At 35.2% G+C, this 15586-nt stretch overlaps 1 protein-coding gene across 4 annotated transcripts in view; it reads left to right on the top strand.

Moving 5' to 3' along the window:
- AGO3 (argonaute RISC catalytic component 3) overlaps positions 1 to 15586 on the top strand; it is a 120963-nt gene that overhangs the window by 37190 nt on the left and 68187 nt on the right. For 3 of the 4 annotated variants that reach the window (XM_087446290.1, XM_004425943.3, XM_014784142.2), the window contains 3 exons: positions 490 to 610; positions 4568 to 4776; positions 5676 to 5812. In XM_087446290.1, coding sequence (XP_087302416.1) covers positions 490 to 610; positions 4568 to 4776; positions 5676 to 5812 — 467 coding nt within the window. Of the gene's footprint in view, positions 1 to 489; positions 611 to 4567; positions 4777 to 5675; positions 5813 to 14249; positions 14333 to 15586 lie in introns of those variants that run through there. The other variant, XM_014784143.2, reaches the window with a different exon arrangement.

Below are 15586 nucleotides of genomic sequence, written 5' to 3'. Positions count from 1 at the left end.
GGAGTACAAGGTATAGGTGTGTTTATTGCTCTCAAGAATCTCAGAATCTAGTAGAAGTGAAGTATGTAATAATTACAATGGAGTAAGTATTCTAATAGATAAATGTACTAGGTGCTGTTTGAGCATAGAGGAAAGAGCATCAAACTCGGATAAAGAGAGGCAAATGTGTCAGATGGTACTTAGAGATGGTGAATGGGATTTTGGATTAGTTTCTAAGGATAATATTTTGCAGGTCAACTGTGGTCCAGAATGATTAAGTAATTCACTGGATTCATTCTTCTCTGTACTTTGTGAAATTCGTATCATCCTTTGCCAGAAATCAGTCTTTCTGGTATCCTAAGCCATGGTTCTGAAAGCAAAATCTTTGTCATGTATGATTGTCTTACAGAATTTTGACAGCTTCAAATAGTGTAAGAAATTACTTTAGTTAAAATTTTTGTATTTCATCATGCAGAGGATTATGTGAATGTATTTTTTTCCCTTTTTTAGGGAAGTGGTTGACTCAATGGTTCAGCATTTTAAAGTAACTATATTTGGGGACCGAAGACCAGTTTATGATGGAAAAAGAAGTCTTTACACAGCCAATCCACTTCCTGTGGCAACTACTGGGGTAAGATACGTATTCCTTTATTGGAAAGCTATACGTTTGCAATGTCTCCTTTTAAATGAATTTATTACCATTTTATTTTATTACAGTTCATATTACATGTAAGTGTGCATTATTTATCTTTTTAAACTTTTTATTTTGAAATAACTTCTAATGTAGAGAAAAGTTGTAAAAATCATGCAGAGAACTCACGTATACCCTTTACCTAGATTCACCAGCAGTCTTAACATTTGCCACATAGGTTTTATCATTCTCTTTCTTTCTCTCTTTATATCTCTAGATACAGATGTATATAGTGTTGTATACCCTTTACCTAGATTCACCAGCAGTCTTAACATTTGCCACATAGGTTTTATCATTCTCTTTCTTTCTCTCTTTATATCTCTAGATACAGATGTATATAGTGTTGTATACCCTTTACCTAGATTCACCAGCAGTCTTAACATTTGCCACATAGGTTTTATCATTCTCTTTCTTTCTCTCTTTATATCTCTAGATACAGATGTATATAGTGATACACATGCTTATTTTTTCTTGAACCATTCGGGAGCAGGTTGCATACATAATGTCCTTTAATGTGTATTTTCTAAGAAGGACAAAAACCATAGTACAGTCATCAACTTCACTAAATTTTACATTGATATAATACTTTTGTCTCATCAACAACCCATATTCCAATTTTGTCATTTGTTCCAGTAATGTCCTTTAGCATTTTTCCCCATTAGTACAGAATTCAGTCCAGGTTTGTGATCATATTTAGATATGATGTCTTTTTAGTCTTCTTTGTTTTGGAACAATTCTCCAGCCTTTTTTTTTTTTTTCTTTTATGACATTAACATGGTTGAAGATTACAGACAAGTTATTTTGTAGAATGTCCCTCAGTCTGGGTTTGTCTGGTACTTCCTCTTAATTAGATTCTGATTAAGCATTTTTGGCAGGAATATTACAGAAGTGTTCTTTCCTTATCAGTACATCATATCAGGAGGCACATAATATGTATTTGTTCCGTTAATGGTGATGTTAACTTTGATCACTTGGTTAAGTTGGTATCTGCCAGGTTTCTCTTGTCAAGTTATTCTTTTTCTCTTGGATCTTATAGAGAGAGAATTTTTTTTTTAATTGTGGTAAAATACACATAAGATAAAATCTACCATCTGAGTCATTTTTCAGGTGCAGTTCAGTTGCATGAGATGCAGTCACAACCATCACCACCATCAATCTGTAATTTTTTTCATCTTGTAAGCTGAAACTCTATACCCATTAAACACTAATTCCCCCTTCTCCCCTCCCCTCAAACCCTGGCAACCACCATTCTACTTTCTGTCTTTATGAATTTGGCTACTCTCAGTACCTCTTATAAGTGGAATCATACAGTATTTGTCTTTTTGTGACTGGCTTATTTCACTTAGCATAATGTCCTCCAGGTTCATCCATGTTGTCAGGTATCAGACTTTCTTCCCTTTTTAAAGCTGAATAATATTCCATTGTGTGTGTATACCACATTTTGTTTATCTGTTCATTTGTTGATGGATGCCTTTTGGCTATTGCAAATAATGCTGCTATGAACATGGGTGTACAAATATCTGTTCTCATCCCTGTTTTCAATTCTTTTGTGTATATACCCAGAAGTGGAGTTGCTGGATCATATAAATGGTAATTCTATTTTTAATGTTTTGAGAAACTACCATACTGTTTTCCACAGTGACTGTACTGTTTTACATTCCCACCAACAGTGCACAAGGGTTCCAATGTCTCCACACCCTCACCTACACTTGTTGTTTTCTGGGTTTGTTGATAGTAGCCATCCTAATCTGTGTGAGGTGATATCTCATTGTGGTTTTGATATGCATTTCCCTAATGATTAGTAATGTTGAGCATCTTTTCGTGTGCTTATGGGCCATTTGTATATCTTCTTTGAAGAAATGTGTATTCAGGTCCTTTGCCCATTTTTTAAATTGGGTTTTTGGGTTTTCTTGTTGAGTTTTAGAAATTCTTTATATATTCTTATCAGATATATGATCTGTGAATATTTTCTCACATTCTGTAGGTTGCATTTTCACTCTGTTGATTGTATCCTTTGATGTACAGAAGTTTTAATTTTTGATATAGGAGATACTTTTAAGGATCCTGTTTCTCATTAGACCATTTTTAGTAATTGACGATTTGTGCTTGGAAGGATTATTACTATGTAGTAGTGGTGATTTTCTAATTCTGTCATTCCTTCTACATTTATTAGTTGGTATTCTAGTGTAAGGGAGAGCATTTTCTTCCGCCCTATTTATCTGTCTTTATTTATTTGACTGCCCAAATTGTCCTAGATTTGGCCAGTGGGAGCCCCTTTAAGCTGATTCCTGTGTCCTTTAGACACGACACACTTCTTTTTTGGGGGATGGAGCGCTTCCTTACTTTCTGGCACAAGATATTCATCTTATATTTTCTCTGCTGCAGTCCTGCAACTGGCCATTTCTCAAAGGGGCACTGGTTTCTTTTAGTTGGGGAATGCAATTTAGAAACCAAAATTTGGGTACTGGATGTGCTCATTGCTACTGGGGTTATATGTACTTCTAAGCCTTTTCTTTTTTTTTTTTTTTTTTTTTAATTAATTAATTTATTTATTTTTTCCTCCAAAGCCCCAGCAGATAGTTAGTTGTATGTCATAGTTGCACATCCTTCCAGCTGCTGCATGTGGGACGCGGCCTTAGCATGGCCGGAGAAGCGGTACGTTGGTGCGCACCCGGGATCTGAACCCCGGGCCGCCAGCAGCGGAGCGTGTGCACTTAACCGCTAAGCCACCGGGCCGGCCACTTCTAAGCCTTTTCAGTGGATGGAGTTAGGAAGGATAAATAAGTAAATAAAGAAACAAAACACAATAAATAATAAATATTACATGTCATATAGTAAACCTAACATATGTATCCTGCCAGTACCACTAACTGTATGCAATATACAATATGTGTATTGGAAATCATGAGTTCAGATTGATTCTTCCAGGTCCAATCTGTCCCCACAGGATTCTTCCTTTACTCCCTACTTTGCACATTTGTATCTTCCTTCTTTAAATGCCTGGCTCACCAAAACATCACCCACTTTTACTCATTTTTTTCAGTCCTACAGTACATATAAAATAGTTACTGAATTACTACACCATACCACTATAGAAAACAAACCTACTAATAAGAGTTTAAGGTTTTATTTTGTAAGCAGTTCTTCCCCATCCACCACTCCTCCACACTCCAACTGAGAATGTAGTCAGCATACTGTGTTAGAGTTACTTGCGTTAGTGTTTTCTTTCTTTTTTCCTTCTGTCAGTGTGGTTATGTTATTTATTGGAAATGCGTTTGGTTTCATTTGATTTTGTTTATATTCAGTTTTAGTTTTTCCCTCCATCCTTGTTGTTTTTGATTTTTTAATATATAGAACTTGATTTAACATGCTTCCAAAAGTCAAAACTATACTGAAAAATATACTCAGAATTGTTAATCCCCCCTTTATTTCTTCCAATCCGTTCTTTTCCATCCTTTGAAAATAACCACTTTCTTTGTTTCTAGTTCATGCTTCCTGTGTTTCTTTTTGTAAAAAGCAAATATATGAATATTTTCCCATTTTCTCCTTCTTTCTCACACAAAAGATGGTATACTATTTGTAATCTTCTGTACTTTGCTTTTTTCACTTAACAGTATAGCTTGGAAATTATTCCATTGCAGTTCCAAGAGATTTTCCACATTCTTTTTTTATAGCTGCCTAAATGTTTAGGCATTTAGGGAGTTTCCAGTATTTTGCAATGACAAATAATGCTGGCATAAATAACTGTTATTTAAATTTTAGTCTATTGATTTGACGTTGAGATTGGTTTTTTAATACTTGCCTTGTGTTTTCTTAAATATTTTTATAAGTAAAACTTAAAAATAATTGTATTTATCTTTTTCAACTTTTATTAGTTGACTCTTCTCCCATCAACAGGTAGATTTAGATGTTACTTTACCTGGGGAAGGTGGAAAAGATCGGCCTTTCAAGGTGTCAATCAAATTTGTGTCTCGGGTGAGTTGGCACCTACTACATGAAGTACTGACAGGACGGACCTTGCCTGAGCCACTGGAATTAGACAAGCCAATCAGCACTAATCCTGTCCATGCCGTTGATGTGGTGCTACGACATCTGCCCTCCATGAAGTGGGTACTTCTGGCTTTTTTCCCTCTTTATATTTTAAGTGTGAAGGCTTTCCTCCCAAGAGTGAGTTGTGCAGGCCTCCTTTGGTTAACCTTCAGATGTTGTACATTTTGATTATTTCAGTTGAAGAATAGCATACATACAAGTTCATTGATAGAAGTAAGTTACAGAAAATTCTCTAACTTTTGAAAGTAAATGCACATGATTAGCTTAGCTATTTTAATGTATATTTTTTAGAAAAATGTCTAACCCTTTCTCTTAGGAGCTATCAATCTTGAGTAATGATATATTTTCAGATATATTCCTATAGTTAAATCACCTTGTTTAAAGGTAATTTCATTGTTTATACAATAGTATCAAATTGTGTTGAAATTGCTACTCTTTTAATCACACTAGCACCTCACATATGTATGTGTGTATCTGTGGTATATCTGTGTGTATATATATAGGATTGGTGTGTTTTAATATTATGTCTTGCAAACACATTTATAGAAACTGTGTTTTGATCAATAATTATTTACTCTTTAGCATTTTCTAGGGTTGAAACTGTTAACTTTTAACTTTTTAAAATCTTTTTAAGAAAGTATTTTATTTTTTTATTTTTTTATTTTTTTTTTTTTAAGAAAGTATTTTAAATAAAATTTATTTTTATTCAAACTAACATTAGTTTTAAGAATAGAGAATTTCATTGAGTGATGCAGATGTTTTTGGGTTTTTTTTTTCCCCATTCAGAATGACTGCTTTTGGCTTTCACAAATTTAGAAAATGTGTAGTTTCGTATATTCATGATGATAACCATCATTATAATAAATTAAGTTTATGTTCTAGAGTCACCTGTTCTGCAAATTTAAATGCTTACATGGGAAGGAAAGGATTGAACATGCCGTTTTAATTTTTGTAGATATACGCCTGTGGGGCGTTCGTTTTTCTCAGCTCCAGAAGGATATGACCACCCTCTGGGAGGGGGCAGGGAAGTATGGTTTGGATTCCATCAATCGGTTCGGCCTGCCATGTGGAAAATGATGCTTAATATTGATGGTAAGGGAACTAAAACCATATTCTGTATTGGTTAGTTGATTTCTATATGGCCTGTGTGTGTGTGTATAAATATATACATATGTACATTTTATATATAATAGTATGTGCTGGTGTCTTGAAGTAATATTTGGACATACATTAAGACAACTGGAAAAATCTTTATGTTTTTATTATATTTCATTTTGAAAGCCTTTACACAGAACTTGCCCTGGAATGCTATTAAACGTGAAGTGAGCACATGCACGCAGATATAAAAGCCTTGACATGATCATCTGAGCAGTCTTCTGTTATAACTCACTTTTGTTCTTTTAACTCTAAGTCAGTATTTCATTATGAAATACATGTTTGAGAGGAAGAGAAGTCTGTTGATCGTGGTGACCCCAGGCATTATGCCTACTGCTGATGCTTAATGTGTTGCTAATTGCATTCTCAATTTTAGGTGTTTTCTTATGAATATTTTTGAGCATATATAAAAGTAGAGAGAATAACATGATAAATTGCCACAGCCGTTATCCAAATTGTCAGGATTTTTCTACCTTTGCTTAAACTATCTACATTTCTTCCTCTACTATAGTATTTTTAGACCAAATCGCAGACAGCGTGTTATTTTTTCCCTACTACTTCAGTATATACCTCTAAAAATACAGATGTTTTCTTACACAGTCACAGTGCCATTATCATATGCAAGAAAATTTAAAATAGTCATTTATTTGTAGCCTCTATCTGTAATCAGATTTCCCTGATTGTCTCAAATATGTCTTTTTATAGTTAATTGATTCTCATCAGGATCTAAACAAGATCCACACATCACATTTGGCTATTATGCCTTTTTTAAATGTAGTAGTCCCATTTCCTTCCCTCTTGTTTTGTTTTTTCCTGTTTTTATGCCATTGATTTGTTGCAGAAACTCTGTCACTTGTCCTGTAGAATATCCAAAAATCTGGATTTGTCTTTTGTTTTCTTGTGATGTCATTACCTTATTCTTCTATCCCCTGTATTTCCTGAAAATGAAAATTGGCCCTAGAAGCTTGTCTCAATTCTGGTTTAAAATACTTCATAAGTGCTTCATATTGTGTCATATTAGGAGGCATACAGTATCTAGTGGCCTCAATTTTAGTGATACTAAGATTGATCAATAGGTTCAGAGATCAATAGGCCTGATCTCTCCATTGTAAATTTTGCAATCCACCTTTCAAGTACTAATATCCCATTCATTGATCATTGTTACCTGAATCATTATTTCACTAGGGATTACTAACTGGTATTTTTTTCTAATTCTGTTATTCCTTTTGCATTAGATGGAATTCTTATGTTGAAAAACTACAATGTCCTGTTGATAATTCATTAGTCTTTGATAGCTGTCTTGCATTCTGGCACAGCAGGATGTTCCAGGCTTATCTTCTGTTCCTACCCTGTACCTGGAATCAGCGTTCCTCCAAGGATCCTTGGATCTTTCCTGATCAATACATAGATTCCTCATTATTTTCAGCTGCATGTACCATTGTGAGGATATGTCATTGAGGGGATATATTTCAATAATCCCCTTTAGATATATACTAGGGCTGTTTTTAATTATTTGCCATTTCAGAACATCATTTCATATGTATGTAGACGTATCTTTAAGATAGATTCCAGGAGGTGAGAATGATGGGTCAAGGGCAAATGTATTTGTAATTTTGATCAATATTGCCCAATTGCCCTCCATAGAGGTTGTAAACATTTTGCATCAGTGAATGAGACTACTTGTTTCCTTATACCTTTGCCTCTAGAGGTATCAAACTCTAGATTTTTGTCCATAGAATTTGTAAGAAATAGTTCCCTTATGTACTTTTATTTTGCATTTGACTGTCTTTTCACGTATGTAAGGGCCACCTTATTTCTTTTCTTATTAACTGTTAATGTCCTTTGCCCTTTTTTTTTCTGTTAGATTTTTGGTCTTCTCATTTACTGGGAGAGCTTTCTTTTTTTTTTTTTTTTTTTTTTTGTGAGGAAGACCAGCCCTGAGCTAACATCCATGCTAATCCTCCTCTTTTTGCTGAGGAAGACCATCTCTGAGCTAACATCTATTGCCAATCCTCCTCCTTTTTTTTTCCCCCCAGAGCCCCAGTAGATAGTTGTATGTCATAGTTGCACATCCTTCTAGTTGCTGCATGTGGGACATGGCCTCAGCATGGCTGGAGAAGCGGTGCGTCGGTGTGCGCCCAGGATCCGAACCCGGGCTGCCAGTAGCGGACCACGTGCACTTAACCACTAAGCCATGGGGCCAGCCCGAGAGCTTTCTAAATTAAAGAGATGAGTCCTTTGTCCGTGATATGAATTGCAGATATTGTCCCTAGGTTGTTGTCTTTTGATGTTTGGTATGGTCTTGGGTTTTTTTTTGTTTTTTGCATCTGTGTATGAGGAAGATCAGCCCTGAGCTAACATCCAATGCCAATCCTCCTCTTTTTTTGCTGAGGAAGATTGGCCCTGGGCTAACATCTGTGCCCATCTTCGTCTACTTTATATGGGATGCCGCCACAGCATGGCTTGACAAGCAGTGCCTCGGTGCACGCCCAACATCTGAACCTGCAAACCCCGGGCCGCAGAAGTGGAGTACGTGCACTTAACCGCTGGGGCACCAGGCCAGCCACTTGTTTTTGTTTTTGTTTTTTGCCATGTAGAAGTTTTTCTCTTTGTTGGTGTGTGTGTGTGTGTGTGTAGATACACATACACGAACACTTATATGTATTGGTCAGTCGTTTCTTTTATGGCTTTTAATATCTAATTGGGGCTAGTCTCATTTTTCTCTTCAGGATTATCTAGGCCATTCTCATTTATTTTACCATAAAGCCTTTAGAAACACCGTCTCTAGATCTACTGGGCGGTGGGGGGGGGGGGGTGGCAGGAGAATGGGCTGTTATTTTTATTGAGATCTCATTATGGTTTTTCTTTTTAATAATTTTATTTATTTATTCCCCCAAAGCCCCAGTAGATAGTTGTATGTCATAGTTACACATTCTTCTAGTTGCTGCATGTGGGACGCGGCCCCAGCATGGCGGGAGAAGCAGTGCGTTGGTGCGCGCCCGGGATCCAAACCCCGGCCGCCAGCAGCAGAGCACGCGCACTTAACCTCTAAGCCACGGGCCGGCCCTAGATCTCATTATGTTTATAAATTAAGTTAGGACAAATTGGCATCTTAAAGATATTGAGGGGCCGGCCCCGTGGCATAGCGGTCAAGTGCTCACGCTCCGCTGCTGGTGGCCACGGTTCGGATCCCGGGCACGCACCGATGCACCACATGTCAGGCCGTGTTGTGGCGGCATCCCATATAAAGTGCAGGAAGATGGGCACAGATTTTAGCCCAGGGCCAGTCTTCCTCAGCAAAAAAAGAGGAGGATTGGCGTCGGATGTTAGCTTGGAGCTGGTGTTCCTCACACACACACAAAAAAGATATTGAGTCTTTCTGTCCCAGAAAAGACTTCCCATTTGTGCAAGACTGCTTTTATTTCCTTCAGGAGTGTTGTAGAGTTTTCCTTGATAAAATTTACACATTTCTGTTGTTATTCCTGGATATTTTCTCTCTTTTTTTTTGGTATTAAATAGGTTTATAGATCCTAATTGGTTATTGTTTATGCACATGAAGGCTTTTGATTTCTGTATACTTACTTTTTTCTCTCTGACTTTTTGAATTCCATTTTTGTTTATAATAGTTTTTCAAGTGATTTTCTGGGAGTTTCTAGGTTATAATCGTTTCATCTACAGGTAGTGATAGCTTTATCCTTTGAATTTTTATACTCTAATTTTTTTCTTATCCGATTATATTGACTGACTAAACAGGACAGTGTTAAACATTAGTGATTAGTGGGCATCTTCTTTTTATTCTTTACTTCAGAAGGAATGCTTCCAGTGTTTCTGCATTAAATATGGTGCATACATATACGTATGTATATGTATAAGAGCATCTGTTGATTCCTGTTTTAGTAAGTACTTTTAATCAAGAATGGATGTGAATTTTGTCAGATGTCTTTTTAGCATCTATGGAGCTGATAATATGATATTTCTCTTCTTTTTAACAAACATTGAACCAGACTTGTATTTCTGGATTCTTTTAACGTGATACTGGATTCTGGATTCTATTAATACTTTACCTTTTTAATCCAAATGCAAAAGTAAGACTGATCTGATCTATGGTTTTCTCTTTTCTGGGGCAGTCGTTTTCAAGTTTTGGTATTAATATACTTCATAAAGAATTTGGAAGTTTTCCATTTTCTAAAATGGACAACAGTTTTTAAATAATATTGAAATTATCAGTTCTTTTAAAATTTGGTAGAATTCCCCCATAAAATCTTGTAGCCTGGTGTGTTTTGGTGGGTAGCTCTTTTAAGACTTCTTCCATTTATTTTGTGAAAATTGGTCTGTTTAGGCTTTCTGAGTTCAGTTTTGGTAGGTTATATCTTACTAGAAAATCATTTATTTTATCTATGTTTAATTTATTTGTCTAGAGTTTTACAAAATAGTTTCTTATTTTTGAAATTTTGTCTATTCTCTGGTTTACTTCCATTTCGTATTTTGTGTGTTTGTGCTTTGTCCTTTTTACTCTTGATTAGGAGAGGTAGTAGTTTAATCAACTGATTTTTTTTCTCAGCAAAAGAGCTTTTGAAATTTTTTTTAGTTCTCTGGCTTTCTGTTTTCTAACTCCTTAGTTTCTGCTTTTAGCTGTATAAGTTTTTTCCTCTACTTCAGTTAATTTCATTGTTTTTCTGACTTTTGGAGCTATATTAGTAACTCATTTACTTTCATTTTTTATTATTGATGAAGGTATTTAAAACAATGAATTTTCGGGCCGGCCCTGTGGCTTAGCAGTTGGGTGCTCGCACTCCGCTGCTGGCGGCCCGGGTTCGGATCCCGGGCATGCACCGACGCACCGCTTCTCCAGCCATGCTGAGGCCGCGACCCACATACAGCAACTAGAAGGATGTGCACCTATGACATACAACTATCTCCTGGGGCTTTGGGGGAAAAATAAATAAATAAATAAAATTATAAAAAAAAAAAATGAATTTTCTTCTGATCACTGTTTTAGCTATATTCCAAAGCTTCTCATATGTAATATTTTTATTATATTATTTTCTAGAAACACCACAAATTTCATTTGTATTTCTCCTATTATCCAAATGTTGTTTGAGAGACTTTAAGTTTTCAGAGTGAAGACCTTTTTATGTTCTGATTTGGTTACAAATTTCTAGTTTTAATGTGTTCTTAGTCAGAGAATGTGGCTTGTATTTCTACTTGTAGAATTTGTTGAGGTATTTTTTTGTAGCCTAATATACAGTTAGTTTTTGTGAAAATTCAATAGCTATTTGAAAATAAGGTATATTGAGTTATTAAGGTAGAGTTAAATGAATATCCATTAGGACTACCATTTTGATTATGTTGTTTAGATCATTTATTTTCTTGTTTACTTTTGTTTACTTGTTCTCTCAGACTGGGAAAAATAAATTTAAATTTCCTATTATTATTGTGTTTCTATTTCTCCTTATATCTCCTATAAGTTCTGCTTTCTTAATGTTCCTGCTATGTTATTGAGAGTGTATATATATAGATACACACCTCTCCATTTTCTTCATTGTGAACTGTACCCTTTACAATGATAAACTGACTTTCTTTTTATACTTTTGGGCCAAAAGTCTACGTTGTCTAATAAAAGGATTACAATCCATGTTTTTGTGAACTTTATCCTATCCATTAATTTTTCCTTTCCTTTAAATATTTTTATACTTTCTGAATCACATTTACATCTCAGCAACAGCATAGAATGGTCTTGCTTTGTGGGTCAGTCAAAAGCTTTTTTTTTTGTCAGTGGATGAGTTAGGCCAGATAGATAGGAAGGACATACATGTTTGGTCTTAGTGGTGTCAAATTATGTTATCTTTTCTGATTATATATGTTTTTGAAACTTAAATGGTCTGTTTTCTGTGCTTTTTAAATGATGGTTCTGGTAATAGGAGGGTTTTTTTCCCCACTAGTGGTTACCTTTATACTTAGACGTTCATATAATACTCATCTTTATCTCTTTTTTATAGCAGTGTTTTTTATTTTTCTTAATGAGTAACAATAGTATTAGCTTTATTCTCTATCTTCCCCTCTTTCATCCCTCTCCTTTACTAATTTTAGCCAATATAGCATTATTTTATTGTTCTTTATAATTTTGCTTAAAGTTTTACTACTTACCTTTCAACTTTGACTCCAGTCTGTTACTGTAAGGTGCAATCAGTGAGCTTATTCTATTTTTTGTTTACTATGCCTATCATTCATTTATTTATATGTATTATTATTCCTACATTGTTAGAGCATGTCACAGTTACACTCCATTCTGTCACCTCTAGGTCAATTTGTCTTAATCTTAAATCTACAATTAAATGTGTTGGTGCTAATTACCAGTCTTTTTGCTGAAATTTTTCCTGTTATCTCCTGGTTGCAGTTTCTCCTTAAGTTGTTTCTTCAAGAAGGTCTCATAAGAATAAAAGCTGAGTTTTTGCATATTGAAAACCATTGTCCGTAGCCTTATTCCTGAAGGACTGTTGGGCTAGACATAAAATTATCAACTCCAGTTTTCTTGAGTATCTTATAGATATTTTTTCACTGTCTTCTGACATTGAATGTTCAGTAGAGAAGTATGATAGAAGCTTGATTTTCTTTTCCCTGGAAGGCACCTGCTTTTTCTTGTCTGATTGCAGAAAGTGTTTTTTACAATTATTTTTACCAGATTTTTTTCTCAGCGTTGAACATTTTGGGTCAGTTTTATGTAAAACATGAGATTTCCTTTGAAAGTGTAGCTTTGAGTCTTTTTTTAAAATCTATCATTTAAATTTCTTTAAAAATTTTTCTATCCTCTTTACTTCTTACTGTGCCTTTTGTGGTGTAATTTTTATCATGTGCTCATTGTAGTTTAGTCTTCATTTTTTGAATTTTTAAAAATCTTTTTCTTCCATTTCTTTCATGAGTTCTGCCATGCTTATTTTACTTTCTCCTGTTGACTGGCTGTCTCTTCCTGGAGTTCTTAAATTTCTGCTCTGAGATCTTTCTTCATAGCTGCATTAAGAATTTTTCAATTTGTGTTAAAAAGTAGTGTTATGATTTTCATCTGCTTTATGATGATATTTTCTTTTGAGTTTTCTTTGTCAGGAATGTTGTGCTACTTTTTTACATTGTTTAATGGTATCTTTTTATGGATACGTATCACTTTTTTGTTATTCATATTTAAATGAGGTGAGATGAGTTTTCCCAAATTAGAAGAGGTGGGATAGGACATTAGAAGCAAGGTAGTTTTCCAGATTGCTCTCCTCAAGGCCTCTGCCCTCTGTTGTTCTGATGGATTCTTTCTTCAGAATGGAGCCACATCTCCTTTGCCTTTCAGTAACTTACATGTTTAAGGGGTGTGAACTAGCAGCCCTGAGTTCCACCAGGTCCTAACTAGTTTCTGCTACTAAGAGATATAGCTGCTGCCTTTTAAAGTGCCTACTCAAATGTTAACAATTAGAGAATTTGTGTAAAGGGTATATAGGAGTTCTTTGTACTATTCTTTTAACTTTTCTGTAAGTTTGAAATTATCGAAGAAAAGTGCATGCCTTAGTTTTAGAAAGGTAGTCCTACCTGAGATCTATCACTTTTAGACCACCTTCCACTCACTCTCATGACACTTTCTACACCTCCTTTCTCTAATTCCTTCTGAGATTCCCCCATTCAATCTCAGTTCTAACATTGCAGTTCCCACTTAGGATAGGACCCTCTCTTTCTGGGAGTGAAAGTTTGCTATTCCCCCACTAGTCTCCTTTCCTACTTCATGTCCTTCTCCCTTGTATAGGTTCTACTACTACCAAGTACTTTGGGCCATATTTACTTATAATTTGGCACTTTCAGGTTTTTATTATCTCCTAGGTTCACTTAAGATGTAGGGGTTTTTTTCTTTTCCTTTTTAAATATTCTCTTTGTTGCTCTGTATTGGGTTCTAGGAGGAAAGTAGGAAAATTCAGAAATAAATTGCTACTATTTTCCTACTGGAACTTAAAGTCCAGTTTTGGATAGTATTAAGAAATAATTTCTAAATAACCCATTGGTCAAAGAAATCACAAAGAAAATTTTAAATATTTTGAACTGAAGAGTAATGAAAATAGTACATATCAGAACTGATGTGATTAGCTAAAGCAATGCTTATAGAGAATTTTAAACCTTAAATACCTATTAGAAAAGAAGAACAGCATCAGTGACCTACACATTCATCTCAACAAATTAGAAAAATAACATAAAATTAAATACAAAGAAGAATAGAAAGAAATGAGTTAAAAACAGAAACTAATGAAATAGAAAAAAATTTACCTCTATCATGTAGATAGGAAGACTTCAAAGGTTTTTAAGAAGGATAGTGACATGATCATATTTGTTTTCCAGAAAGAGACCTCTGGCAGCAGTGTGGAGAATAGATAGAGGAGAAAAAACTAATCTGAGAAACCAGTTAGGAGGCTTTTTCAATCACTAGTTCAGGTAAGAGATGGTATGGTCTAATGTGGGATGGAGAGGAAAGGAACATATTACGAAGATTAAGTTGAAAAAATAGGTTTAAAAACCATGTCCAGAAAAAATTTTGGGTATAGTTACTGGCACATGGAACTGATTGGAAACAAATAGACCAGAAGGTTTACTAGGTGTTTGAAGGAATTGTTTTTGGAAATAAACTACAAACCTGGTGTATTAGGTTCAACCAGGGAAGCAGAACCAGCAGGAGATAGATAAAGAGAGAGATTTGACTTACCCAGTTTGTAGGGGCTAGTGAGACAAGTCTCAAATCCTTAGGATAGGCTGTCAGGAAGGGCAGGCTAGAACTCATGGGCAGTAGCTAAAGCTACTGTCCATAGGTAGAATTTCTTCTCTCTTTATCTTGGGGAAGCCTCAGCCCTGCTTTTAAGGCCTTTCAACTGACTGAATGAGGCCCACCCAGATTATCCAGGGTAATCTCCTTTACTTAAAGTCAATTGATTATAGACTTTAATTATGTCTATAAAATACCTTCACAGCAACACACAGATTAGTGTTTGAATAACTGGGAACTAGTTGCCTAGCCAAGTTGACACATTAAAAACAAAAACAAAAACAGAACCCCATACCTGTCCTACAAAATTCTCTGATTATTCAGTCTTTGAAACAACCTTCAGCTTAATTGACTGTGCTATATTATAAAAAACTAGCTTCCAAGAGGAGCATACTCGCCAACATACATTCATAATAGTGACTCATTCATGCCAAGTATGAATGGTAATGCTGTCAACTGAATATGGGAGGTAGATCTGCTGTTGGTGATTAGTTGGCAGTATACACCATGTATAAATAGATCAAATGTTAATGTGTCTGAAGCTTGGGGATTCTATGGAACGTGTGGCTAGAGACATCCAGTATGTAGTTGGAAATAACAGGTATGAAAATCTGTAGTGGTTGGAGCTAAAAGCAAAAGTTTTGGGACTCCTCAGTATGTAAATCCATGTTGAAACTGTAGAAATGGAAAAACTTCTTTTGGACTAGTATTTAGATTGAAAACAGGAGTGAGAAGGATAAAGCCATGGGAAATACTAGCATTTAAGGAAGCATACTAACATTAAGGAAGAAGAACCAGTGAGCAATTAATGATTATCACAAGGAGTATGAGCCAAAAAATGGTGTCAAGGAAACCAAGGGAGGAAACATATTCAAAGAGTAGATGATTTCACAGTTAAGCAGTGGGAGCTATACTCTGCTATGTAGTCA

Source organism: Ceratotherium simum, chromosome 22 (genome assembly GCF_057802395.1).
Source record: "Ceratotherium simum simum isolate JZ-2026a chromosome 22, ASM5780239v1, whole genome shotgun sequence".
NCBI lineage: Eukaryota > Metazoa > Chordata > Mammalia > Perissodactyla > Rhinocerotidae > Ceratotherium > Ceratotherium simum.
Note: the sequence above shows the minus strand (reverse complement) of the source record. Positions and strands in the feature narration are given on the sequence as shown.